The sequence below is a fragment of the Bubalus bubalis genome, chromosome 14 (genome assembly GCF_019923935.1).
Source record: "Bubalus bubalis isolate 160015118507 breed Murrah chromosome 14, NDDB_SH_1, whole genome shotgun sequence".
Taxonomy (NCBI): domain Eukaryota; kingdom Metazoa; phylum Chordata; class Mammalia; order Artiodactyla; family Bovidae; genus Bubalus; species Bubalus bubalis.
This window is the reverse complement of record NC_059170.1, coordinates 71,105,776-71,131,488: the sequence shown is the minus strand read 5'-3', so window position 1 is coordinate 71,131,488 and position 25,713 is coordinate 71,105,776. Positions and strand designations below refer to the sequence as shown.

Genomic DNA, 25,713 nt, shown 5'->3' with positions numbered 1-25,713 from the left:
TCTAATTCAAGTGTTTGAATGAGGACTCAGTCATCTGTTTTTTTGTTTTTTTTTTTAACCTCTCCAGGTGACTCTAGGGTATAGCCAGGTTTGAGCATCACTGATACAAAGCCAAAGGAGATGAAAAAGGCAAGGTACCTTATTTCTAATATTGTTTATCTCATTTTATTTTACTCTGAGCCATCAGGGATCTGATCATAAAAGAAAATTTTACGGCCCCAACCAGTTTTTTGTTTTGCTTTGTTTTTTTTTTTTTTTTTTTTGAATCATGGAAAGGGCAATAGGTGCCACAGGACCACAAGAAGTTTGAGATTTTAACCTAGAGAGTGAAGTAACCAGCTTTAAACCAATCACATAGATGGAATATTTATCCAGGTTATAACTTAAGATCGTCAGACATCCAGGGATGCTCCAGAAAAGAATGAATTTCAAATACTCTTGTTCCATTGAGCCCCCAAATCATCAAGTTACTGAGGGAGAAGGAAGCAGGGTGAAGGAAGAGAGAGGGAGTGTGGTCTTGCACTGAACACCAATTTGTAACCTGTTAGAGTTTGAACCACACACACAAGTTAACTGTTTTAATAATCCAGAAAGTAGAATGCTTTGACTTGCAAATTACGTCTCACAGCATTGGCTTTCACATTGAGACAAAGTTCATTCATTTATGGTTCAATAGCCATGGGCCGAACACATCAGACAAGGAAACTGAGGCAAAAGTAGGTTCCACAGCTTTTAGGCTTTCTCTTCTTTTTATGGACCTAGGGGGAGACATGGAATCTGAACTCACACCCTAAGTATTTTACAAAAGCTCCCAGGGAGGGCTGTCCTAGAAGTCTGGTGTGCACAAGCCGAGTCTAGTAGCTAGCACACAGTCATTCTTATCTAGAACTGCTTCCCTAACGATATCAGAGGGTCCAGTGGCTAGAGATTTGCTCAGAGAACATCCAGAAGTCTGACCTCAGCGGCCCGCACTGGCTCCAGTCCACATTCACACGCTCGCAGCCCACGTCCTGGTCTCAGTTCTATTCTAGCTGCATCTCTGCCCGGGTGCTTTTGGAACACATGCAACAACATCCAGGCACAATCACAGTATCCTGTGCCTCTGGCTCCTTCCTGCAGCGGCTGTTTTGCAGGAACAGCAGCAGCTGAGCTCTGGACCGGACTGAAGAGCAAAAAGGGCCCCAGTCCACCGCACCTGGTCCAGGGAACGGCCCGTGAGATCTCTCGCTCTGCAAGGCCAGATATCTGGTCTGGTGCAAAGAGCCAGGAAAACAATTTTCTTAAAAATAAACAAATTCCCAGGAGATCAATGGTCTGGAAACATTCCTCAGAGATTCCCACAGGCCCTGCTGATAAGCAGTGAGCAACTTAACAAACAACCATCAGGATTCAGACCTACCCCTTGCAGGATGACCCACACACCACCACACAGACACATCTTGGAAGAGTCATGGTGGTTCTGAACCCAGCAGGGCACACAGGCACTTCATTTCTAGAGCAGGATAACCATCCTTCCCATGTGGGATAATTTCCTGATAAATTATGATTAGGAAAAAATGAAATTTTAAAACATTCTTTGTTATTAGTTTAGGTGTGTATTTTTTTCATTTCTTTTTTCGCTTTTCTTCTCTACTTTGCAGACACCTAATCAGCTATCTACTCTTTAAAAGGCATAGTGTTTGATACCGTACGGAGGGACTTTCCTGGTGGTCCAGTGGCTAAGACTCCATGCTCCCAATATAGGGGGTCTCGGTTCCATCCCTGGTCAGGGAACTAAGATCCCACATGCCACAATTAAGACTGGATGAAGCTAAATAAATAAATGATAAATATTTTTTAAAAAACTATTACAAGACGACAAAGGTTAATCTGACAAAGTCTTGTTTCAAAATCATTTATGATCTAATAGGAGAGATAAGATTTGGAGAGGAAAAACTAAATAGAAGGTAATTGTAATAATGATGATGATTAAGATTTTACTTGGCACAAAAGCTTCTCAATGACCCTGAGAGACGGTTATAATCCCTATTTACAGATGTGTAAGCTGATCTCACAAGGCCCAAGTCATTTTTTTCAAGGATATTAACTCTTAACTGATCACAAATCCATTAACCCTACCTATGGTGACCTCAATGATCTAAGAATGATGTCTTTTATCTCATATCATTTCTGAATGTCAGGTCTCTTGACAATATCTTTAACTTTTGATGAGATCAGGACAGACTGCAAACTCAATGCTTGGAGTTAACTTCTAACAAAGACCTGCATCCACGCTCCAGTCTTTGAGAGCAAACTACCTCTCTTATCCAGAGTCGTTCACTGAACTGCGTGCTGGGGGCGCAACCAGGTTCCATTCCATTTACTTTTCCCACTAACAGCTCCAGGTCTTCACTATTTTCCCCTCAAGTAAGATTAACGACATTCTCTTATTCCTCGTGTCAAGGCATTTCTCTCGTCTCCTTGCAAACTCATCCCTAAATATTCTCGTACGAGAAGGCTTCTTGGGCGACTCTGCACCCTCCTGCAGTCACAGGGGTTGAATTCAGGTTCTGCATTTTCTGCGATCTCTTATCACTCAGCCTTTCCCTGACCTCAGTATCACAGGTACCCAAAGTCTTGTCATTTTAACCCTGGTGCAATTTTGGGGGCACATCTGTTTCATTATCCAACTTGATGTTAGATATATTCAGGATATATAAAAATCCTTACAGATATATTTAGGATAAGGCTGAATGCAAGTGAATATTAAATATAAACTATTAGTTGACGTTAATATAGCAATTAGATTGAATTTTTCATGATCATCTCAGCAAAGAGTGCTACTTAAAAAATTAAAATATAAGGGGACTTCCTTGGTGGTCCAGTGGTTAAGAACCCGCCTGCCAACCCAGAGGACATGGGTTCAACGCCTGGACCCGGAATGAAGATTCTATCTTCTCTGGGGCAACTAAACCCTCAAGGAGCAACTACTGAAGTCTGCTCGCCCTAGAGTTTACCATCTACAAGAGAAATCCAAGTATCACAACTAGATAAAGCCCACACGAAGCAATGAAGACCTAGCACAGTCCAAAATTAATTAATTAGTTAACTTTAAAAAAATTAAAATCTGAGAAAAACTCAAATTAAGTGATCCTGCTGATGAACACAAATATCTGTGTCTAAATCAAATTTCCAGTACATATCTTTCTCTAATTTTAGAAAGAATATAGCACATTATTTAGATGTTTCTGTTAATGTTAAATGTTTGTTTTGATAACACAGTATTTAAAAATAAGGTAAAATAAAACAGTATTAGAAAATGACCCCATCATCCCTCACCCATAAATGATTATTTTATATGACTTCCTAGTCTTTGGTCAGCTTCACAGTTACAATATTTAACATTAAAGTGTACATACAAATGTGTCTCTTTTTTCTTTATCATATGACGAATTGTTTTTACAACCCCAATTTACTAATCACATCCATGTACTTGAATATTTAGGATGAAGGAATGCTTTTGCTACTACAAACATTATCAAACACATTCGTATATATAATCATCCCAACATTTTAGATGTCTCACCAAGGGTAGAGTCCCAGAAGTGACACAACAGTGAGAGATGATTAGAACATTGTAAAACCTCCTGATAGAGCATGGCTTTAAAAAAAGGCATTATTGGAACTTTACTGGTAGTCCAATGGTAAAGTATCTGCCTGGTCAGGGAACTAAGATCCCACATGCCTCGGGACAACTAGAGAGTCTATGCCACAGCAAAAGATCCCCTGAACTGTAATCCAGACCTGATGCAGCCAAATAAATAAATCTTCTTTAAAAATGCACAGGGCACTGTCTTTGCTTGGCTGTTGCTTTCAGATCCTTGCTTCACCCTGGGCCTGGATGGCAGGGGCGCCATCGGCTTTAACACCGGGACCCCTGAACACACCTGCCGGCACCTCTCACCTGGCCCCCGGCCGCTGCCCCTCTGCCGGCTGTTCTGCAGCCCCAGCACCTCCAGCTCTGCGATGCCCGGCCTCTCCAGCACGGTCACCTCCACCGTCAGCCGCCCCACCAGCTGCTGGGGTCGCACGCTGACCACGTGCTCGTACTTCCCCAGCCGTCTCTGTAGGAGCTCCTCGTAACTCAGGAGGAAGGCAGCCTTGTCCTTGCTGGGAAGCACCACAGAAGCTCTGAATGTCTCCGTCCCCTTCTCCCTGGAAGGAAGAGAAAAGGCGACAGGGGATCGGAGAAAGCCAGGAGCCCTCGGGTCCAAGACGGTCCCAGCAAAGCGGTCTCAGTGAGAACCCTCAGCATTCCCTACCAACAAGCCACCAGCCACTGCAGCCGTCCCCACGATGCACCCTGAAGGGCTTAAGGATGGAGGGAAATAGGAGCCTGACCTATAGTTAGTTATAGGTTATAGTTATAGGTCGCTAAGGTGCATACTTACTAAGGACTTGTTTCAATGAGCCCAGACTCCTGCACCTTCCCATACACAGAAAAGCACTAAAACCATTCACCTGGATTTTTTTCTGATTAGCAGGCATGTTCTGATGTTCGACTACATTTATTTTTTCAGGAGAACCTCCTCCATATCCTAGTCTTCCCTTACCTCTCTGGGACAGTCCCTCAGAGCTACCTGAGATATGGTCTCCAGGGCTATGGTCCTCAAAAATGCCTCCAAGAAAACATAATCCTTGACTTCCAGGTTGCACGTAACTTTTTCAGTCAACATTAGAAAGAAAAACTAGAATTTAGCTTTGGGAGGAGAAGCAAACGCCTGCACTAGAGGAATGTTATACAGGGTTCGAGGAATCCTGAAGAGCAGAGAGTTCAAAGACCATGGAACCCTTCTACTTCTTTCTCCCTGACGCAGACCTGAGGGGGCAAAGGGGAAGATGACTGACACAGGTGACGTCAAGGAAAAACACACAGGGCCTTCCCTGGTGGTCCAGTGGTTAATACTCCACACTGCCAACGCAGGGCTGCCGGTTTGATCCCTGGTCCGGGAACTGAGATCCCACATACCACATGAGGCGTGGCCAAAATAAATTAATGAATAAAGTAACATTTTTTAAAAAAGGAAAGCAGATACATGCTGTGATCCAACTAAACAGAACTGTGGCATGCTTCTGAACAATTTGTGAAGTGTAAAAAAAATTAATAATAATCCTCATAAAGCCCACACCATTTTCTCTAGATCCTGTGATCAGAATTTAAATGTTGATAATTCTGACAATGCAAAAGTAAATGATTAAGTAGGAAAAGAAAAGGTCGGGTGACATTCAGGAGAGAGAATACTACCATTGAAGATAACAGGGCTCATCTAGGATGGTATAACTCTGCTTATGCTGAAGAATAAAAAGAAATAATACAAAAATTTGGAATGCAGAGAGGAAGTGGGAGTATTATAAATCTGCTGAATCCTCTTTCTTCACAGCAGAGAATCAACAATCAACATCTGATTTTTATCAAGAAATTTTTTTAAAAAGAAGATAGTCAAAGTTATGGTTTTTCCAATAGTCATGTACAGATGTGAGAGTTGGACCATAAAGACGGCTGAGTGCCCAAGAATTGATGCTTTCAAATTGTGGTGCTGGGGAAGAATTTTGAGAATCCCTCAGAGAGCAGGGAGATCAAAATAGACAATACTAAAGGAAATACTCATTGAAAAGACTTTTATGCTGAAGATAAAGCTCCAATACTTTGGTCACCTGATGAGAAGAGCTGACTCACTGGAAAAACCCTGATGCTGGCAAAGATTGAGGGCAAGAGGAGAAGGGGGCAGCAGAGGATGAGATGGTTGAATGGCACCACCAACTCAATGAACATGAGTCTGAGCAAACTCTGGGAGGTAGTGAAGGACAGGGAAGCTTGGTGTGCTGAACTTCATGAGGTCGCAAAGAGCTGGACATGACTTAAGTGACTGAACAAGAACAACAATCATAATATTTAGAATAAGGGAGGTAACTACAATACAACTACAGAAATATCAGAAGTGGATCTTTCTAGGACAGGAGAACTGGGAAATGGGGGTGAGTGGGTTTTTGATCATAAACCCTCAGCTACTATATTGTTAACCAGTTATATTATATATTATTAATATGGTAAAAATAAAAAGATAAATCCTTGAAACAGGGTGAAAACAAGATGAGAAGTCAAAGAGGTAGAAAACTTGACACTTGGCTGTAGTGGACTTTTAATTCTTGAATTCAATGGTACTTACCCATTATCTTCTATGGTTTTATTCCTCTTCTCTTTTACCTTATCACCATTTCTCTTTTCTCTCTCTGTAATTTCTCCCTGATACACCTTGTCTCCAATAAGCCTGAAACACAAGAGACAGCTGTGTTGACTTAAGAGAACGAACTTATGGATGTCGGGGGGAGGGATGGGAGGAGGAATAGTTGAGTTTGGAGGGGACATGTACATGCTGCTGTATTTAAACTGGAGAACCAACAAGGACCTAGTGTATAGAACAGCGGACTCTGCTCCATGTTATGTCACAGCCTGGAAGGGAGGAGAGTCTGGGGGAGAATGGATACTTGTATATGTATGGCTGAGTCCCCTCACTGTTCTCCTGAAACTATCACAGCATTGTTTATTGGCTATACCGCAATACAAAGTAAAATGTTTAATTGAAAAGAAAAAAAGAGAGACAGCTGTGCTGCCAGATTGCCAAGACAAACTCAAGCATGGAGCTCATAACCATGACAACCCTAGAAAATATTTTTGTTTACCTCTTGGGTAGGCACTGAGAATGCATTCCAGACTAGGGCACTACCCTTGCACCACTCATTTCGTTCTAGGGCAAATTTCAACAGGTCTACGTGTTAAAAGCCAACCCATGGTGTTTCTGATTCTCCAGGAGGGACACAGAAGACCTGCTCAAACAAACTTCCAAGAAGATGCACCAACTAGAATCCTGCCCAGACCTAAAATTAAACCCACACACCTATTTTGCATCTCTTTACCTCTTAGTTCAGGTGAAAAGAAGAAATATATGGTATTTAGTTATCAAAGGTTTATCATGCTGGCTGGTCCTTCAGATGTCAGCTTCAACACTGACTCCTCTGAGCCACCTCTCCAACTTCCCGACCAAAAAGAGCCCCCTCAATCCTACTTGTCGTCTCTATAGCACTCACTACTGTCTGAAGGCAATCTCATTATTCATCTGTTTGCTTATTTGTTCTCCCCAGAGGAATTTCTAGAGCAGAGCAACACTCATCTTTTTCAAAGAAGTAGACTGATCACCTTGAAGTGTGCCTGGCCCGGGGTGGGGAGCCATTTGTTGGAGGGAAAGAAAGAGGAAATGAAGGGGACGGAAGAAGAGATAATAAAAAAGAGGAAGGGGGAAATGGGGATGGAAAGAAGAAGGCAGAGGGGAGGGAATCAACCTTCTTTCCCATGGACAGTCCTTTGGGTTGAGAATTTATATATTCTCTGGGTCAAAGGCTGTGGTCCTCACAGCATCTCAGGCTCCCCCTGACCACTCTACAGAGAAATCTTCATTCCAGGGTTCACCTACACAGTGAAGTTAGTGATGAAAGCTGCAGCTGGAATCTGCATCTGAAACGTGACTTGCTGGTCCTCAGAGCCTCTGTTGAGCATCCTGCAGGCAGCTGTGGTGAAGGCGTAACGGGAGATGATGGTCGACTTCACTGAGAACTCCGTCATCAAGGGTTTGGTTTTCTGTTGGAATCAAAACACACAGTATGCTGTGCACTTGAAAGAATCACAACACTGTAAATCAACTATACTTCAGTTTTTAAAAAACACAGTATTTTCCACACACATAGCCCACAAAAGCATGAGTCAACCATTTGGGGGTAGGGGTGGTCTTTTTTTTCTGTAAGAGAAAATCATCTTCAATTTGGGAGTCCTTGAACTTGTGATTGATTTCTTTCTTTGTCTTGTCCTGAGTTCCTGTGATTTCCCCCTTCACTTGTAAGAAAACCACAGCTGAACAACAAGCACATGACAGAGAAACAACCTGCTTAGCCCAGCTTTAAGAAATGAACCCAGTAGGATGCATAAATTAGAGACTGGGATTAACATATACATGAAAATGAAAGTGAACGTTGCTCAGCCGTTTCCGACTCTTTGCGAACCCATGAACTATACAGTCCATGGAACTCTCCAGGCCAGCATTCTGAAGTGGGCAGCCTTTCCCTTCTCCAGGGATTGGATCCAGGTCTCCCGCATTGCAGGCAGATTCTTTACCAGCTGAGCCACCAGGGAAACCCAACATATACACACTACTATGTATAAAATAGGGATTCCCAGGTGGCACTAATGGTAAGGAACCTGCTGGCCAATGCAGGAGACCTGGGTTTGATCCCGGGGTCGGGAAGATTTTCTTGGAGGAGGGCATGCAACCCACTCCAGTATTTTTGCCTAGAGAATCCCATGGACAGAGGAGCCTGAAGGGCTACAGTCCATGGGGTCACAAAAGAGTCAGACACGACTGAGCGCCTTAGCACACACACACATGTATAAAACAGATAATCAACAAGGACCTACTGCAGAGTACAGGGAACTCTACTCAATACTCTCTAATAATCTATATGGGAAAAGAATCTGAGAAAGAACGGATATATGCATGTATATACCTGAATCACTTTGCTGTACACCTGTAACTAACACAACATTGTAAATCTACTTCAAAAAAAAACTTTTTTAACTGTAAAAAAAAAAAACAGACACATGCAAGTTTTCCAATTTAACAGAGTTAACTTTGCTTAAAGAATTTAATAAATTATTGGAATTTTATAAATATGTGAAGCACATAACACTTTTATAAATTTTTAGATCACATTTCTAGGATCACTGAATTGATCACAAGATCACAGCATGCCTAAAGAAATTCTCATACTTCCAAATTAATTTCAATATCCACTTACAGAAACTATACTGTGGGGTTTTTCCATTCAGATGACAATCCCACTATTATACAATGAGAATCAACACTGAGCTCAAGAAAGTATTTGGGGAATTAGAACCCCCCAAAAGGAAAGTGTATGCTAATTACATTTATCCCTAAAGCTTCTGATAAAGGCCAGTGGCTATAAAGTGCAAATTTAAAAGCTGGTTAAAATTATTCACTGTTCTCTGTGCATCCATAATATGTGTATATGCTTCTATCTCATTGTATTATAATTTCAGCAAAGTGTCTTCATCACAAGCATTGAGCCAAGCCAGAGTAGGGGCAGGGTTGAAGGCAGAGTTTTGGAGACTATGCATCCGGTGGCTGAACTTAAAGTAGAAAAAAAAAATCTAACTGCATTTGAAAGATTTACACCTAAAAAGAAAAGAAGTTCTCTCATTTGGTCTGAGAAGGAATTATTTCAAAACAATGGTTCTCAAGATGTGGTCCACAGATCAGCAACAACAGTATTACCCAGAAACTTTTGTTAAAAATGCAGAAACTTTAACACATATATGTGGAATCTATAAAAATGGTACTGATGACCTATCTGCAGGGCAGGAATGGAGACGCAGACACAGAGAAGGGACTTGTGGACATAGTGGGTAAAGGGGAAGGTGGAACGAATTGAGAGATTAGCCTTGACCTATATACTGTACTGGGCTTCCCTGGTGGCTCAGCTGTAAAGAATCCACCTGTCAATGCAGGAGACCCAGGAGAAGCAAGTTTGATCCCTGGGTTGGGAAGATCCCTTGGAGGAGGAAATGGCAGTCGACTCCAGTATTCTTGCCTGGCGATTCCCCTTGGACAGAAGAGCCCGGTGGGCTATAGTCCATAGGGTCCCAAAGAGTCGGACACGACTGAAGCGACTTAGCCTGCACATATACACTACCATGCATGAAACAGACAGCTAGTGGGAAGCTGCTGAATAGCACAGGATGCTCGGCTTGGTGCTCTGTGATGAGTAGAGGGGTGGGCCGGGAGGGTCAGAGGGAGTCTCAAGAGGGAGGGGATATATGTATACATACAGCTGATTCATGTTCTTGTACAGCAGAAACTAACACTGTAAAGCAATTATCCTCTGATTAAAATATAAAAAATTTTAGAAGAAGAAATGTAGTTTCTCGGACTCCACCCCAAACTCAGAGCAAGAATCTCAGGGGCCAGGCCAGCAATCTATGTTTCAACATGCCCTCTAAGGGACTCTGATGTTTGAGAAACACTTTTTAAAAGTAATATTGCTAGATGACACTTCATGTATTTCTGTTATAGTTTTATAATATCTCTAAATTGAGAGGGCTTCCCAGGTGGCTCCATAGTAAAAAAACTGCCTGTCAAGAATGAGACATGGGTTTGACCACTGGGTCGGGAAGATCCCCTGGAGAAGGAAATGGCAACCCACTCCAGTAGTCTTGCCTGGGAAATCCCATGACGGAGGAGCCTGGTGGGCTATAGTCCATGGGGTTGCAAAGAGTCGGACACGACCTAGCAACTAAACAACAATATAAATTGAGAGGGCTTGAATAAATCACCAAAATTATGTCTTCTTTTGAGATCCAAGAATATAAAGCAAAGCCAAAAGTAAGGAATAAAGCTTTGGATTTTAAGAAATTATTCCTGAAATCAGGAATAACTGACAACAAAATATTCTTTATGTACATCTGGTCTCTTTAGGACAAAATCTGCTGCATGATGCCACGGTGTCTGGAGAGAATTTGATACAACAGTAAAAACTGCACACCCTCTTTGTCTCTTTAGATGTTTGAGTTTACAACCCTGCTTTAGTTGGGAGTTGCCCTTGAGCTGCATTTAGATATTGGGTTAATTATTCCAAACTCTACGCTCTGTCTCATCATGACACATTTTACTGGTTTTGTTTTGGGAACTAGACTTCTGCATATTAGAAACACCCCTAAAATGAAGAAGTTATAGTGTAAGCTGCAAAGACAAATATGAAGAAAAAAAGAAGAAACTCAAGTCCAATCCCATCACTTAATCAATGTAAGATCAGGATAGGGTACTTGCCTCCAGTCACACAGGGGGACCTAAGAAATCCAGAGTAAAAAGAAATGAGCTATCAAGCCATAAAAAAACACAGAAGAACCATAAATGCATATTCCTAAATGAAAGAAGTCCATATGAAAAGGCTACATACTATATGACTCCAACCCTACAACGTTCTGGAAACGGCAAAAGTACAACTATTGCAGGGAGGGGCAGTCTGTGAACACTCGAGTTCAGGATTTCTAGGGCAGTGAAGACACTCAGTTTTGTTGTTGTTGTTCAGTTGCTATGTCATGTCCCAACTCTTTGTGACCCTGTGGATTAGAGCCCACCCGTCTCCTCTGTCCATGGAACTCTCCAGGTAAGAACACTGGAATGGGGAGCCACTCCCTTCTCCAGGGAATCTTCCCAAGCCAGGGATCGAACCCTGGTCTCCTTCATTGCAGGAGGATTCTTTACCATCTGAGCCACCAGGGAATCTCAAATTCATGTCCATTGAATCAGTGATGCTATCTAACCATCTCATCCTCTACAGCCCCCTTCTCCTTTGATATGATAACGATGGATGCATGCTAAGTCGTTTAAGTTGTGTCCGACTCTGTTCGACCCTATGGACTGTAGACCACCAGTCTCCTCTGTCCATGGGATACTCCAGGCAAGAATACCAGAGTGGGTTGCCGTGCCCTCCTCCAGGGGATCTTCCCAACCCAGGGATCGAACCTACATCTCCCTCGTCTCCTGCATTGGCAGGTGGGTTCTTTACCACTAGTGCCACTTGGGAAGCTCCAATAATGATGGATATATGTCATTAAACACTTGCTCAATCCCATAGAATGTACACCACCAAGAGTGAACCCTAAGGTAAACTATAAACTTTGAGTGATTATGATGGGCGAATACAGGTTCATCTTGGTTAAAAATGTCCCATTCTAGAGAATGATGGTGACGATAGGAGAGGTGATGCCTGTGTCAGGGTAGGTGTATATAGGAAATCTGCACTTTTCTCTCAACTTTGGTTTAAACCTAAAACTGCTCTAAAAAATAGTCAGAGTCTTAACGATACTTTAAACAAAACCCAGCGAAAGTATCGGGAGTCCCTAACTTCCAATCCTGCCTCTTCTGCTAAAGGATTGCAGAAGCTGGCCGCTCAAGGCTTTCACAGTGGTCACTGTTAGACAGCCAGTAAAATACAAAACTGCCAAAACATCGTAAATACAACGCTGATTTAAAAGTTACCTGTGAACCTCATTGTTATCACCCCATCAGATCATGAGCACTCCAGACAGAGCAGGGAGCTGAATGCCTTCTGCAGTGGTGGCATCTTCTGACATCCCCCCCCCCATTTTTTTCTTATCAATTTATCACTTCTTTACACAAAAGTTGAGTACTAACATAGAAAAAAATCTTGTTAAGTTTACGTCTTTGATAAGCAGAGGACAATTCTAGCATTCCAAACAAAGCTGAGCTTCTTTTGTAGAGGGTCTCTGCCCTGTACTGTTTCTGATGTAATGAAAGATCGGTTACACTCGGTACCCTTGAGACTATCTTTGATGTCACACTGATTTGTTCTCATTTATGAGATAATGATCAGTTAGAATTTCACTGCGACTAAAATGTGACAAAGCACAGTTCATGGCTCATGGCCCCAAAAGATGAGCTGAAAAAAGTTTCAAGAAACTATTTTAGTGTTTCTGCACCTGCCTTGTTACTGGTTTCCCACAGGAGGCTGTGTTATTGACACGAATACCCCTTGTCTGGCCGTGATGGCACTGTCTGCTGAAAATCCATTAACATCAATTATGCACTCCTGTATCCCCATCCCCGAAAGCTTTCCCTGCCCCTCTTGGACTGCAAACACATGGAAAAGAGGGCTCGTGACCTTTTTCTTTTTTTTTTTCATGCACAGCTCTCAGCATGGAGTCAAAATCAAAACCAATTACAAAACTGAATTTTCTGAATCTCGAACAATTAAAGAAAAATATATATCCCCCCAACAGGAAATGGTAAGAAGTAGTATTTACTTAAGTGCAACTCTACATTCTAGGATGGATCAGGAAGAAATATTAACATACAATCTGTTCTCTCAAGGCACAGGGGGGAAGAAAGCGCAAAACAATAGGAAGAAACACAGGAAGATACAAGGAGGCATATGTATTTATTTATTGGTTAGAAGACTTTCCACAGTCCAGAAGGAAGAGAAAAACGGTGAAGACCGTAGGAGTAAGAAAAAGCTTTTTAAAGAGATATAGAATTTGTATGGAGTGAAAGAGAACAAGAAGAAATTCTAGAAACGTAAAAGACATAGAAACAAGAATAAACCAGAGCCCATTCCTGGCATGAGAATAGAGCAGTTTAGTTAGAGAGGAGGGCGCGTGGGGTGAAGAATATTGGCCAGGTACATAAAATTGTGAGGGGGTGAACCACCCCAAGGACAAGCACAGAACCTGGAATGGCAGAGGTTTACAAAAATGTGTCGTAGAAGAAAGGATATAAAACAGTGGCCTCAACCTCTGCCAAAGCACAGTGCTTAAAAATCCAACATGCTTTCCATATTTGTATTCGACTCAGTATTTTCTTTAGGAATGTGGGCAGAAACCAAGCCTTCCTGTGACATAATTATTTCTTCATTATTTTTTCCTACAAAAGCTAAACAGATGGAAAAGTGTTTTGAGGCAGGGAGGGTCTTAATTAGTCAGGGATCAGAGGTTTCCGTGTGACTCATGTGAGCCGTTTAAGATCAAGCCACACAGAAGACATCCCAAATCACCCACGATGCCAATTGGAAAGGTGACCGGGAGTGTCTGCCACGGGCAGTGCCAGAAGCCAGGCCGCTTCCCAGAGGGTTATCCTCCTGCTGTTTTATTCTGGGCTAACAATTCTTCCTCAACCACTAGAATAAATCATCTCAGAGGTGGAAGAGAAGCTCAGAAACCACCTCATCCGCTCCCCTCACTTGATGGAGGTTGGCAGTTGGTTGACTCCAAGTCCAGAGAGGAAACTGAAGTTGCTCAGCCGTTTTTGACTCTTTTCAACCCCGTGGACTGTAGCCTGCCAGGCTCCTCTGTCCATGGAATTCTCCAGGCAAGAATACTGGAGTGGGTTGCCAGTTCCTTCTCCAGGGGATCTTCCCAGACCAGGAATTGAATCTGGGTCTCCCGCATTGCAGGCAGACTCTTTACCATCTGAGCCACCAGGGAATCCCCAAGTCCAGAGATCTTAACTATTAATAAACCTCAATGCTGCTGCTTCTTTTTTTTAATGCTTCTTCTTATCTAGAAAAAATTCATGCTGCTATTACATGAAGCAGAAGACCTCCAGACACGGCACCTCCCTGAGGACTATATTTACCACCTTGGGGAAATAATTTCCCCTCTGTAGACAGAGGGTGTCATCAGCTCTGAATTGCCTATTTGCAGTAATACATTCTATGGCGTGATATTTCATTTTGTTTAGAGAGGAAACACAACAGGCAATTACCACCTTTGTTCAGAAAAAAAAAAATTCTATAATCTCTTAAGATAAACCATGATGGAGTTCCCCTGGCGGTCTGGCGGTTAAGACTCTGACCTTCCGGTGCAGGGGATGACGTTTCAGTCCCTGATCGGGGACTAAGATTCTGCATGCCCACGTGAGTCGTTTAAAAACATAAACGACTCACTCATGTTTTTGTGGCCAAAAAATAAAAAAAAAAAATTTTAAAGATGAACCAAGATGGCCAGTGTTGGGAGTAGGGAGACAGATACATACATTACTAGCTTTCAGCGAAGTAAAAGTGCCAGAACCATGCTACCTGCTCAATTGACTGTATTTTCTTCTTTTCTATATCCCTTTTTTTAACACCAAGAAAAACAGTAATGTTTTAATACTTAGAAATACCACAGAAAAATTAAATTACTGAAAACTGGGATTGTAGTCAGCACACAAATATTAGTATATAGGTCATTTTTATAGATTATAAAGTGCTTGTTACTACATTTTATTAGCTGTGTATACTGACATAGTTGCTGTTGTTGTTTAGTCACTAAGTTGTGTCTGACTCTTCGCGACCCCGTGGACTATAGCCCACTAGGCTCCTCTGTCCATGGGATTCTCCAGGCAAGAATACTGGAGTGGGTTGCCATCTCCTTCTCCAAGGGAGCTTGTTGGCCCAGGGATCAAATCCACATCGCCTGCATTGCAGGCAGATTCTTACCACTTGGCCATCAGGGAAGCCCTATATTGACATTACCTTCTAAAGAAAAAAAGTGAATGTTTAGGCTGAGTGTAATTTTAAAGATTAATAAGACAAGGACTTCCCTGGTGGTCCAGTGGTTAAGAATCTGACTTCCAACGCAGGGCATGTGGGTTCAATCCCTGGTCAGGGAACTAAGACCCCACATGCCAAGGGGCAACTGAGCCTGTGTACTGCAATGAAAAATCCCAGGTGCCAACACAGTCAAATAAATAAATATTTTTTAAAAAACTTAATACAATAGAAGAGGTAGGTTTCTGCTGAGTATGCAATTGAGTTATGCTGGTGGCAGTAGGGGTGGGGTGGGCCCTTTGTATGTCCTTTCCATTTGTCTTCTGGGGTAGCAGTAGGGATTGTGTGCCTGATTCACAGGACATCACTTTTACGTTGTTATAGTATTTGCTATATTCTTGATGCTCCGGCATTTGGGGATTTGATCTTGGAGAGGTTACTCCGCCCCTCCCAGGGTCAGCTGATTCCTGGAGATAGCCAACGTTGCCCTGTGAGCACAGCTTCAAGATACAACCAATCAGTAACAGCACCACCCCCAACCCAGCCACCTACTTTGCCAAGCCCTTGCACACCAGCCAATATTCCCCCTGTGCCAAATCACCCCATGGCCAGATGCTGTAGCCCAGAGCTTGCCAAAATTATTTCAGCTACCCAGTCCTACAGTCCATGGGGTCACAAAGAGTTGGACACAATGAGTGACTAAACCAGCACCCAGTCCTACGGTTACTCGGCACACCTAACCTGATTCATCAATTCCTTCCTGCAAAAACCTCAATAAAGGCTCCTGGCCATGCTCTCCCCTCTGACCCTGCTGCCCCGAGTGACCTGGTGCTTCTCCACGTGGCCCTGCGTGCCACTCGTCCCTGGGGACCTGTGAATGTAAACCTCCTCCTTCCTGATGGTCAATTCTGTGTCGGCGTGTCTCACCACATCCGCTCAAAACAAATCTTTGCTGCAAATTTTAGAATCTCTGCTACAAAGGGGATGCTAAGACATGACTCTGCCATTGGGAGGTTAAAGTATGACAGCGAATTATTCTAGGAAAACCAGGCCAGTAGTTGTGAAGCACCAAGGAGACTCCAACAAAAAGATACTCCTGCTTTTCAAAAGGTAAACACTGTTGGTATCTGTGATAGCAGAGCGCTTCCTTAAAAGGGTATCTAATTAATTCAGAATAAAATCAAAGCGTGTCCCAGGGGGGTGGGGGGTCCATGAGCTGGGAGTGATAGGACATTCCCAGCTGTTGCCACCACATCCTCTTCATTAATCAGAGTAGAGAACGTTCGGATTAGTGTGGCACAGCTAGAACGTGAAATACAAGGAAACTTCGGGTAAACTAAGGCTACAGAGCCAGGCAGGAGCCAGATCACGGAGCAGGGGTTGGGTGCCAGGTAGGCTTAGACGTCTTCATAGTTAATCCTACACATGATACAAAGTCACTGATTTTTTTGCTTTCATTTTAGTCACTAAGTCGTGTCCAACTGGTTTGCGACCCCATGGCCTGTAGCCTGCCAGGTTCCTCTGTCCGTGGAATTTTCCAGGCAGGAATACTAGAGTGGGTTGCCATTTCCTCTTCCAGGGGATGTTCCTGACCCAGGGGATCAAACCCAAGTCTCCTGCATTGGCAGGTGGCTTCTTTACCCCTGAGCCACCAGGGAAACCACAAAGCCACTGAAGACATTTGTAAAAGACAGTGATGCACCAGACCCATGCTGGAAAGATCATTCTGGTACTGTCTGGATGGGTAAATTAAGTCAACATTAACAAATTTATATGATACTTGTTAAAGAGAGGCTTTCAACATTCCTAGATTTCTAGAGAAAAATCTGAGAGATTATATGAAACAGTCAAAAGGTCAAGAAAATCTTTGTAACTACGAATGAAAATAAGAAAAGATAAACTTATTTATTACTCAGGAACTTAAAGCCTTTATAACGACAAATATTTCATAAACAAAGTTAATAGACAAATGACAGATTTAGGGAAGAACTCTTCCAATTCAGAATACAGAGTATCCAAACACACGGAGATCGCCCACATACTGATAAGTGCATGCGTGCATGCTAAGTTATTTCAGTCATGTCCAACTCTTTGCGACTCTATAGAATGTAGCCTGCTAGGCTCCTTCCTCTGTCCACAGGATTTCTCAGGCAAGAATATCGGAATGGGTTGCCATGCCCTCCTCCAGGGAATCTTCCCGACCCAGAATCAAACCTATTTCTCTTTGTCTCCTGCCTTGGCAGATGGGTTCTTTACCACTAACACCATTTGGGAAGCCCATACTGACAATCAGGACATAAAAATCACAAAACAGGGCTTCTCTGGTGGGTTAGCCATAAAGAATACGCCTACCAATGCAGGAGACACGGGTTCTACTCCTGGGCAGGAAGATCCCTTGGAGAAGGAAATGGCAACTCATTCCAGTATTCTTACCTAGGAAATCCCATGGACAGAGGAGCCTGGTGGGCTACAGTGCATGTGGTCACAAAGAATTGGACATGACTTAGGGACTAAGCAACAAGAAAAATTTGAAAAGAAATCACAGTAGAAAAATGGCTGCAGGACCTGAAAAACAATTCATGGAAGAACAACTCTGTATGGAGAAAAATCCAAACTCATAAGTCAGGGGAATACACACTGAAGGACTGATGTCACTTTATATTTCAGAGACTGACAAATCAAAGAGAGTAATTCTATCATTGCTGGCGGAAATGTGCATATTCGTCATTGCTGATAGAAATGGAATTAAGACAGAAAGTACTAGGAGTATTCAAAAACTAGTCTGACTACATCTATCAAAATTTTTAAAAATGTATGTGCACTTTGATCCAGCAACCCTCCTATTGAAAATCTTGGTCACAGAATTAAAAGCATCTACTTACGAGAAAAAGCAAAAAGGTTTTTGCAGCAGCATTTACAGAGGCCAAAAAAATGGAAACCATACTGAAAGCTCGATAGTAGAATGCTTGATAAGCTATGGTGTGCCAACGACATGGTATATTTTTCATCATTAGAGAAGGGACAGATGTAGGCCAGCTGAGGCACTGCTGAGTGAAAATAAGAAGAAACAAATGCATTCAGGTGAGAAGGCAGTTGGGTGTATTAGTGATGAGCACAAACTCAGAAGCCAGGCTGTTGGGACTCAAAAGCCTTGTTCGATCACCTTTTATGGAAAGCGTAATCCTGGATAAGTGACTCATTTTCTTGTCCGTAAAATGTGTCTGTATTTGGCTGAGCTAGGACACAAGAGATACTCAGGACAACACCTGGCCTGTGGTTAGCATGCAGGGAACAGCAGCTGTATTTACATGGTCCCACTGTCTGATAGCAAATATGAAAAATCTCAAAATGTATACAAGGGTCCCCGCCTTCCTCTGCTGGTTTTTTTTCTCAGTGGTACGTATCTTCTCCATTCCTAACACATTTAACCATTTATTTATAGACTTTGCCTATCTCTGCCCTCTTTAGAATTCATGCTCTATGAAAGATAGTGTCTTTTGCCTGTTTGTCCATTGCTGGATTCCCAATGCCTTGAACAGTGCTGGGCCGACAGTGAGGACTCAACAAAATCCTTGAATGAATGAATATGTGCATCTATGTCTTGCTGGGAGCAAGGGCTCCTCCCTGTTTTATGAATTTTTACTGAAGAATTGATGCTTTTGAACTGTGATGTTGGAGAAGACTCTTCAGACTCCCTTGGACTGCAAGGAGATCCAACCAGTCAATCCTAAAGGAAATCAGTCCTGAATACTCATTGGAAGAACTGATGCTGAAGCTCTAATACTTTGGCCACCTGATGTAAAGACCTGACTCATTTGAAAAGATCCTGATGCTAGGAAAGATTGAAGGCAGGAGGAGAAGGTGATGACAGAGGATGAGATGGTTGGATGGCATCACCGACTTGATGGACGTGAGTTTGAGCAAGTTCCGGGAGTTGGTGATGGACAGGGAAGCCTGGCGTGCTGCAGTCCATGGGGTTGCAGAGTCAGACGTGACTGAGCGACTGAGCTGAACAGAAGTATGGTTGATTCATAATGATGTGCTAGTTTGTGCTGTTATATACATACATATATCCACTCCTTTTTAGATGCTATTCCCATATAGGTCATTATAGAGTATTGAGTTCCTGTGCTATAAGGCAGCAGTCTCCAACCTTTTTGGCATCAGGAACCTGTTTCATGGCAGACAATTCTTCCATGGACCAGGAGGCTGAGGGATGGTTTCAGGATGATTCAAGTGCATTATATTTATTGTGCACTTTATTTCTATTATTATTGTATCAGCTCCACCTCAGATCACCAGACATTAGATCCTAGAGGTTGGTGACCCCCTCAGCATTCAGCACCCCTCTTGTGGTCAAACCAACCGGGTACCAGGTGTGTAGGTGTTGCCTGGCCCCCCATTTATGTTCACATATTGAAGGAGTCTGTGGGCCTAGAAAAGAAAACAACAGTCTCAAAGGCCCTTGCTGAATCATCTAACTTTGGAGAAAACAAAACCGAACTTTAGGTCCCGCCCTGAGGCTCCAAGCCGATTGTATCTATCTGGGACTTATCACCCCCTGTCCAGAAACCTTCCACCCCCTACACCTGCCCAGAAGACTTATCACCCCTGCCCAACTACAAATGCCATCTCAACTAAAGAATACCCAAAACATCCCACCTGACTAATGTTTTCCTTGTCGCTTCCCCAAACCTCCCTATAAATATGGAGCCTCCCTGATCCCTCTGGGCACTCAGCCTGGTTGTTAGGCTGACTGTTGCCCCTCCTTGCCTGAATAAAGGTAACCTACTTCCGTTGAGGTCGTCTCTCCTTCTTTTCTGCCTCAGCCCGAACTATACCTTACACATATGTCTGCCTATGATTATGTGAACATGCAGAAAAACAGAAAAAGACTGAGGGTAATAAATTTGGGGAGGCAGGATTGGGAGGATGGGGGTGGGCAGGGCAAAGGAAGCCATGCAGAAAATGATGAGAATATAAAGTCCCGGTCCAAATAAAGGTGGGAATGATTGTGACGTTGGTCATGAGCAATTCAGCAGGAATTCAGACACCAGCCAGGAGCAGGGAGTAAACGGCTTGGGCTTATGGCTTATCCCTGAGGGTGTGCAGAGGATTCCGTATCCTCAGAGCCTGAAGACGTGTCCCCACACTTGGATACATCACAGTACACATCGTGGGAAGGAAGGACTGAGGTCATTTCAAATAAACACTTAGAATCCTGAACGTCTTCCCAAGTTCCATCTGGGAGCCTGCAGCATACACCGAGAGCCTGGCCCAACTTCCATCACACAAAGCTTCAGTCTACAAATGGGAATACTCTGCTTTCACTGTTTACTTCCTAACACCATCTTTATTTCTTGTGTAAGAACATTATTAAAAAAAAGGAAAGGTTCACTTAGCTGTTAGCTTTTTTCTAAGAAGGTCTTTGAAAATTTCATGCTTTGTCCTTATACTTTTACTGGAATAATCAGGTCTCTTTTCAGAAAAAACATCCACTTAAAGAAAAAGTTTATCAAAGAAAGGTTTATAAAGCTACACTGAGGACCTCGTGGTGGTCAATTGGATAAGACTCCATGCTTCCAATGCAAGGGGTGAGGGTTCAATCCCTGGTCAGAGAACTAGGATCCCCCATGTTGTGAAGTCAAAAAAAAAAAAAAAGAACATGACAATATCATCATAATAAAGATTTTTTAAAAAGCTATGCTGTTTCACGTTCAATTTCTTCTACATGCAACTGTAAGGTTTGGAGTAGCTGCGAGCATAGCTGTTACCTGGTTCCAAATCCACAGACTTGTGAGGGGTACAGACTTTTAAGAGAATTTATGTGAATATACGTACCAGCCTTTGCAACAGCCTGACTTGCCTTGGGATCCTGAGTCCAACCTAGAAGGAAGAAAGAGACATGAAATATGATTGTGAGGTCATTCTCATGTGACTTAGTTAAACAAAGAAGGTTAAGGCCCATGAAGGCACATGAAGGGTTATCCACCACCTGAAAAGCAGTTTTGACTTTGAACCAGGAAGCACCCAGAACAAGATTAGAATTCATGCTTCTCAGACCTGGCTGGCTGCTTAACCCACAATATCACATCACCTTCTCATTTGAGGGTTCTTACATCTGTTAGGGGAGCAGATGAAATGATCAGAACAGAGTTCACTAGAATATCTGTATTCAGGGACTTCCCTGGCCGTCCAGTGGGCAAGACTTCACCTTCCAATGCAGGGAGCTGGGGTTCAATCCCGGGTCGGGGAGCTGGGTTCCATATGCCTTGCAGCCAAAAAAGCAAAACATAAATCAGAAACAATACTGTAACAAATTCAACAAAGGCCTGAAAAAATGGTCCACATCAAAAGAAAAATCTTAAAAAAAAAAAAAGAGTATTTGTGTTTGGTTTCCATTTATTTTTGGCTTGAAAATCAACTCTTTGCTGTTGTGTCTGTTACAATGAGTAAACATGTCCGCTTGCCTCTGATGGGTTCATTCATTCCGCTCAAAACCCCAGGAAGTTCTGGAGGCAAAACTGAACTTGCCATGAACTTTCTTACTGTGTTTTTTCTGGATGATTTGCTATACTTTCCCACAGGCAGAGAGGAGGGGCATGGGGAGGTGATAGCATCCTTAGTTTTAAAATTCATCTAATAATTAACCAGCCCCTCCGGACTCATGTAGAAGTCCTAGCCGGTTGCCAACCATTTCTCAAGATAAATCACTGTTTAAAGAACACAAGTGTGGACTCCACTGCTGTGAGTATTAAGTCGGCGTTCCTGGAGGGCAGTATGACAATGTCGATCCAAACCTTGGAAAATATGCTTAGACTTTACACAAACCTTTTTTAACAGCTTCGTAAGGTATAACTTACAAACAATAAAATTTGCTCTTTTAACGTGCACAATTCAATTTTTTAAAATATATTCACAGAGCTGGGCAAACCATCACCACAATCAATTTAGAACATGTTTATCCCCAAAGAAACCCTGCTTTACCTGTCATTTCCCAATCCCAGCCTTTCCCTGGTCCTAGGCACCCGTTAATCTACTTTGTCTCTATGTATTTAGTCATCCTGGGCATTTTGTATAAATAGAATCATACAATATGTGGTCATTTTTTATTGGCCCTTTCCACTTAGCATAATCTTGTAGATTTATTAGCACTTCATTCTTTTTTACGTCTGAATAATAGTCTATTGTGTGCATACATCACATTGTGTTTATCCACTTCCCAGTTGTCAGACTCTAAGGTTATTTCCACCTTTTGGCTATTATTTATACTGTGGAACTTGCATGGATATTCACATAGATGTCTCTGTGTTTTTATTTCCTTTATACGTGGAATTCCTGGGTCATATGGTAAATTTAACTTTTGGGAAATAGATACATCAGTTTGCAAAGTAACATTTTTACATTCCCACCAGTATGCAGGTCTTTTAATTTAGAAATCCTACTTTCAGAAAAGTATCAATTGGGAGGGAGGGGAATATCAATACCAAAAAAATGAAAGCATGAAAAGACTTCTTTGCAACTTTTAAACAATTGTTGATCCTTGGAAAGAGCCTAACATATCCTTTAAAAGTGGTTTGGTTAAATGTATTATGATATAGTGATTAATCAGAATACAGCTATTACAAATAATGGTATGGACCTATATTTATTGACATCAAATGTTAGTTTTACCTGACTTCTGAGCTGTTCACTAAATATTTCTCTAGCTGTCTGCTGGAAGGATTGCACTTCCTGGCCCTTGGTGGGAAGACAGAGCCACATGACTGGTTCTGGCCAATAACTTATGAATGTAAGTGGCCTCTGTCACTTCTCCACCAAGGACTCGACGGAAGGTATGAGATTCTCCAGAACTGCCTTTTCTCACCTGCACAGTAAGTAGTAACATTTGAGAGGCTGCTGCTCCACCAAGCCTAAGGTCACACTTGGTCCACTGACACCCCAGGATGGACGTCATACAAGCAAGAAACAAACGTTCGTCTAATTTATGGTTGCTAGGTAGTGGGGACAAGGATGGAGAGAAGGGATGGTTAGAGCCTTTGGGATGGATATGTACACACTGCTGTATTTACAATGCAGAACCAACAAGGACCTACTGTATAGCACAGGGGACTCTGCTCAATGTCACGTGGCAGCCTGGATGGGAGGGGGATCTTGGGGAGGATGGATACACGTATATGCATGGCTGCGTCCCTTTGCTGTCCACCTAAACCTATCACAACATTGTTCATCAGCCATGCTGCTGCTGCTAAGTCGCTTCAGTCGTGTCCGACTCTGTGCGACCCCATAGATGGCAGCCCACCAGGCTCCCCTGTCCCTGGGATTCTCCAGGCAAGAACACTGGAGTGGGTTGACATTTCCTTCTCTAATGCATGAAAGTGAAAAGTCAAAGTGAAGTCGCTCAGTCGTGTCTGACTCTTTGAGACCCCATGGACTGCAGCCTACCAGGCTCCTCCATCCATGGGATTTTCCAGGCAAGAGTACTGGAGTGGGGTGCCATTGCCTTCTCCATAATCGGCTATACTCCAATACAAAACAAAGTTTTTTAAAAAAGAAATACATGTTTGTCATTTAAATCATTGCAGTTTGGGGGTTCTTACCCCAGTTCAGCCTGGCCTGGCCTCACTGATATAGTCAGACACACTTTGAATGATTAAATCAGGTAACAAAATGCTGTCATTAACGATCTCATTTTTTAAGTATAAGTGTCTGTATGTGCAGAATGCACCCAAAATTTTAATGGCAATTACCTCTGGATGTCTGAATTTTTTTTCTTTAAACCCTTCTGTAGTACCTTAGTTTTGTATCACCTGCAAATAGAAAAAACAATAAAGATATTTCCATTCTGTAAACTAAAAATCTGGTTTAATCATGATCCTCTTCTGATCCCTTCTGAAAATAGATATGTGTTACTATAAATTACAATTGTAAGTCATCGTAGAGTCTCCTATGCTACAGAACATGGAATAGGAAGAATTAGTAAAGGATTTCAGTTGACATATGCTCTGACACCAAATGAGAACCAATCACTAGGAGGCCGCTGGCTTCTATTTCTAAAATGAGGTGGAATGATATGAATGGTCCAAAGGAAAACAGAATCAGTGTCCTGGGCAAGGTCTCCACTAGTTCTGCAGGTTCGTCTCAGGCCTCTCCCTTCCTAAAATTGTGGAATCGGCTGGGGACCACTTAAAATAACTAACCATGGTCAGAAGGGAAGCCTGGCCCTGCTCAGGTATTATGTTCTCTGGTTGATCTAAAGTATTCTCTTTGAAGTCTCCTCCTTTGAAGAATAGGTTTTCCAAGAAAATAAACAAGTATTCAGGAGAACAAGAGAAGTTGGTTTTTCATTTTTGAGGTGGCTATCTGATAGCTCAGGGGATCACCATGGCAACACTTGAGTCCAGATTTAGACACGGACCAAACCAGAATCAAAACTTCCTGGTACACAGAGACTCCTGGTGCCAGCTAGGATTAGAAGTGGAAATGACACTAATGTCATCTTCATTGTTTTTAGTTAGGAATTCCTGACCCCTTTTATTGTTTGAGAGCTTTCCTGTTCCCCTATAAGAACCTGGAAGTGGGGGTTAAGGACAGGTAACCGAATCCAGCTTAAAGTCAAGGAATGTTCTGAATAATAAATAACCTCAGAGCATGGGCCCCAAATCACAGACTTATGAGATGGCTCAGATAAGACTTTCTACTCCTTCCAGGCTGAGCTTACTTCTCCAGCGCCAGAACAGATGTCCAGACCACAGTATTTAATAAGAAGTATCAGCCACAATCTTTGCCATGAAGGACCGACCATACTACCTAACTTCAAAGAAAATGCACTCAGGGAAACTTACCAGAAAAGGTAATTTTTATAAGTTACAAAGAAAATGGGGAAAAAAAGAAGAGTTCACTACACTCTCAAGTGACCACAAGAGGCTCTACGATGGAGGGATGGCTTGAAGTTGGTGTGTAGGATGTTGGTTGGAGTGGAATAAAGGGGGAAGACAAATTTAAAGAGAATCAGGTTCAACGTAAGAACCATGCTGAGAAATCAATCATTATCTGCCTCTTCAACTCACATGAACCAAGCAGCATTTACTACCAGAACGTGCATGGGTGCCTGAAGACTGCCTTTGCACCAAGAATGTAGCAATAACCCCATCAGAGCTGGGGGACTGGAATCCCCATCTATCCCGCCATCAGACGGTCCAACCACAGGTGAAAAACAACTTAATGTTCATCATCTGGATAAAAGAGATGGTATTTTCCCCCCAGGATCAATCACAGGGTTGGATCAAGATCAGGAGGGAAGAGAAAGCATTCCAGAAAGTCCACAGATGGGGAAGAGCATGGGAAGGGAGGAGAGGAGTGAGGGGTATTTGAAATACGAACAATACACACATTCCCTTTAGGGATGGGTGCTTTCATGACCTGGGTCCACTGAACGAGAAACAGAAAGGCTGGATTCAAGCCCTCATTCCTTCCAAGCTCTGCCACCAGCTCTGTCGCTCTAGGTTGCATCACAGAGCCAGGAGTGGCTGCATTGAGGCCAGTCTCAGCCACGCACCA

At 42.7% G+C, this 25,713-nt stretch overlaps 1 protein-coding gene across 1 annotated transcript in view; it reads right to left on the bottom strand.

Moving 5' to 3' along the window:
* Nucleotides 1-25,713, bottom strand: part of ITIH5 (inter-alpha-trypsin inhibitor heavy chain 5) — a 90,200-nt gene that overhangs the window by 52,036 nt on the left and 12,451 nt on the right. The window contains exons 2-5 of the mRNA XM_006078065.4: nucleotides 20,995-21,039; nucleotides 7,509-7,672; nucleotides 6,207-6,308; nucleotides 3,944-4,194 (exon numbers count right to left, since the gene is read on the bottom strand). Of these exons, the coding sequence (XP_006078127.3) occupies nucleotides 3,944-4,194; nucleotides 6,207-6,308; nucleotides 7,509-7,672; nucleotides 20,995-21,039 (562 nt within the window). The remainder of the gene's footprint in view (nucleotides 1-3,943; nucleotides 4,195-6,206; nucleotides 6,309-7,508; nucleotides 7,673-20,994; nucleotides 21,040-25,713) is intronic.